Source organism: Molossus molossus, unplaced genomic scaffold, assembly GCF_014108415.1.
Source record: "Molossus molossus isolate mMolMol1 unplaced genomic scaffold, mMolMol1.p scaffold_m16_p_5, whole genome shotgun sequence".
NCBI lineage: Eukaryota > Metazoa > Chordata > Mammalia > Chiroptera > Molossidae > Molossus > Molossus molossus.
In genome coordinates, this window is record NW_023425388.1 from 50,624,888 (window position 1) to 50,627,127 (window position 2,240).

General features: G+C 41.5%; 1 protein-coding gene across 1 annotated transcript; it reads right to left on the bottom strand.

Annotated features, from left to right (window-relative positions):
• Positions 1–1,087: 1,087 nt before the first annotated feature.
• On the bottom strand, positions 1,088–1,817 carry LOC118617377 (peptidyl-prolyl cis-trans isomerase A-like). Its single transcript, XM_036243283.1, has one exon. It carries the CDS (start codon positions 1,787–1,789, stop codon positions 1,292–1,294), a length of 498 nt encoding a protein of 165 aa, XP_036099176.1. The 5' UTR covers positions 1,790–1,817; the 3' UTR covers positions 1,088–1,291.
• Between the last annotated feature and the right edge of the window lie 423 nt (positions 1,818–2,240).

The window sequence follows — 2,240 nt, forward strand, 5'->3', positions numbered from 1 at the left end:
TTAGGTCTTGGTATGACGCGTGATTTGTGTTCTTTAATATATACCTTTATAGTTGTGTGTGTGTGTGTGTGTGTGTGTGTGTGTGTATGTTTTATCCTCACCCGAGGACATATTTGCATTTACTTTCAGATAGAGTGGGAGGGAGAGAGAGAGAGAAACATCGATGTGAAAGGGACACATCGAGTGGCTGCCACCCACACGACCCAACCAGGGCCGGGGACAAACTGCAACTGAGGTACATGCCCTTAGCGGGAACTGAACCCGGATCTCTCTGGTCTGTGAGTTGACTCGCCAACGGCTGAGCGAAACCGGCCAGGGCTACACCTTTCTATATGTACCAAATTTTCTGCATTGAATATATACTGCTTTATAATCACAAGCGTCTTCTCACATCCTCATGCTTTCGATTCTCCCTCATTCTTGCACTCTCTCTCTCCCCCATTCTTCACCTTCTCTCCTCTACTGGCATCTTTCTATGAGAATTTAAGTATGCTCAAGTTTCTGTCATTAAAAAAAAACCTAGACCCCCAAACCTACAAACCTTTGGCCATCTTCTCTCTGATTTTTCATCACAATAAAAGCTGTTTAAGGGATTACAAGAATGGCATAAAGAATTTCTACATACTGTCCTGGCCAGTTTGGCTCAGCGGTTAGAGTGTCGGCCCATGGACCCAAGAGTCCCGGGTTCAATTCTGGTTAAGGGCACGTATCTTGGTTGCGGTTCAGTCCCTGGCCCTGGTCAGGGTCATGTGGAAGGCAACCAGTCGATGTGTCTCACTCACATATATGTTTCTCTCGCTCTTCCTCCCTCCCACTCTATCTGAAGATAAATGGAAAAATATCCTCAGGTGAGGATTTAAAAACATTTTTTCCCCCACATACTTTTCACCCAGTTTTCTCAAATGTTTACATTGTACTGCATTTATGCTCATGCACTCTCTTATTTAATAACAACAAATAAGTATATATCTTATAATCTTTCCTTAATTTATTTATTGTTCTTCCTACTATATTTCTAACACTGACTTATTCTTTTTTCCCCCACTCTCCTATAGTTTATTTTGTTGTTTCTTTTTTTTTTTTTTGACAATTGTTTAGTTTTTATTTCATAATCATAAACTTAACTCTGCAACCCAGCTAGACTTGGAAAGAGTAAAGAAAATATGGAACTCAACGAACTGCGGCAAGAGCATGAATATTACAGACATTCCAAGCAGATGGGGGTGAAGGGGTGGCTCTCCTGAGCTACAGAAGGAATGGTCTGGTAGTTAAGATAAAACACAAGTCAAATTTATGAGAGTTGTCCACAGTCAGCAATGGTGACCTTTTTGCTGGTCTTGCCATTCCTGGACCCAAAGCTCTCCATGGTTGTCACAACATCCATGCCATCTTTCACCCGGCCAAAGACCATGTGCTTGCCATCCAACCACTCAGTCTTGCCAGTGCTGATGAAAAACTGGGAACTGTTTGTGTTGGGTCCAGCATTTGCCATGGACAAGATGCCGGGACCTGTGTGCTTCAGGATGAAATTCTCATCTTCAAATGTCTCCCCATAGATGGACTTGCCGCCTGTGCCATTATGGCGTGTGAAGTCACCACCATGGCACATAAATCCTGGAATAATTCTGTGAAAGGAGGAACCTTTATAACCAAATCCTTTCTCCCCAGTGCTCAGAGCACGAAAGTTTTCTGCTGTCTTTGGAACTTTGTCCGCAAACAGCTCGAAGGTGACGCGGCCCAACGGATCGCCATCGACGGCGATGTCGAAGTACACGATGGGGTTCACCATGGCTAGGCTTGAGCGGTTCCGGTACGACGGTGTCTGCAAGGCGGCCTATTTTGTTGTATCTTTTCTAATTTTGGAGCCAGATGCTTAATTAAGTATTTTCTTCTATCTTTTAAATCAGTATAACTAAAGATACAAAATTTCTTCTGAACACTGTCCATAAGTTTTGATATATTTTTCCATTATTATTATTTCTAGATTGACCACAACTTTAGTTATTTTTCCTTAAATCCAAGAAATATTTGAGACAGACTTTTAACATTTTCTTTTATTTTCTGAAGGTGGAAGAATCTTTTTGCTTTCTGATTTTCTTGTTATTACTGGTCTTATTGTACATTGGTCTGAGAATGTTTTCTTATTGCCTCATACATGGTCAAGTTTTGTGACTGTTTCAAGGGCCCTTGGAGGACGGGAGAATTTTTTTATTTTATTTTATTTTCAGGGTACAGAGTTG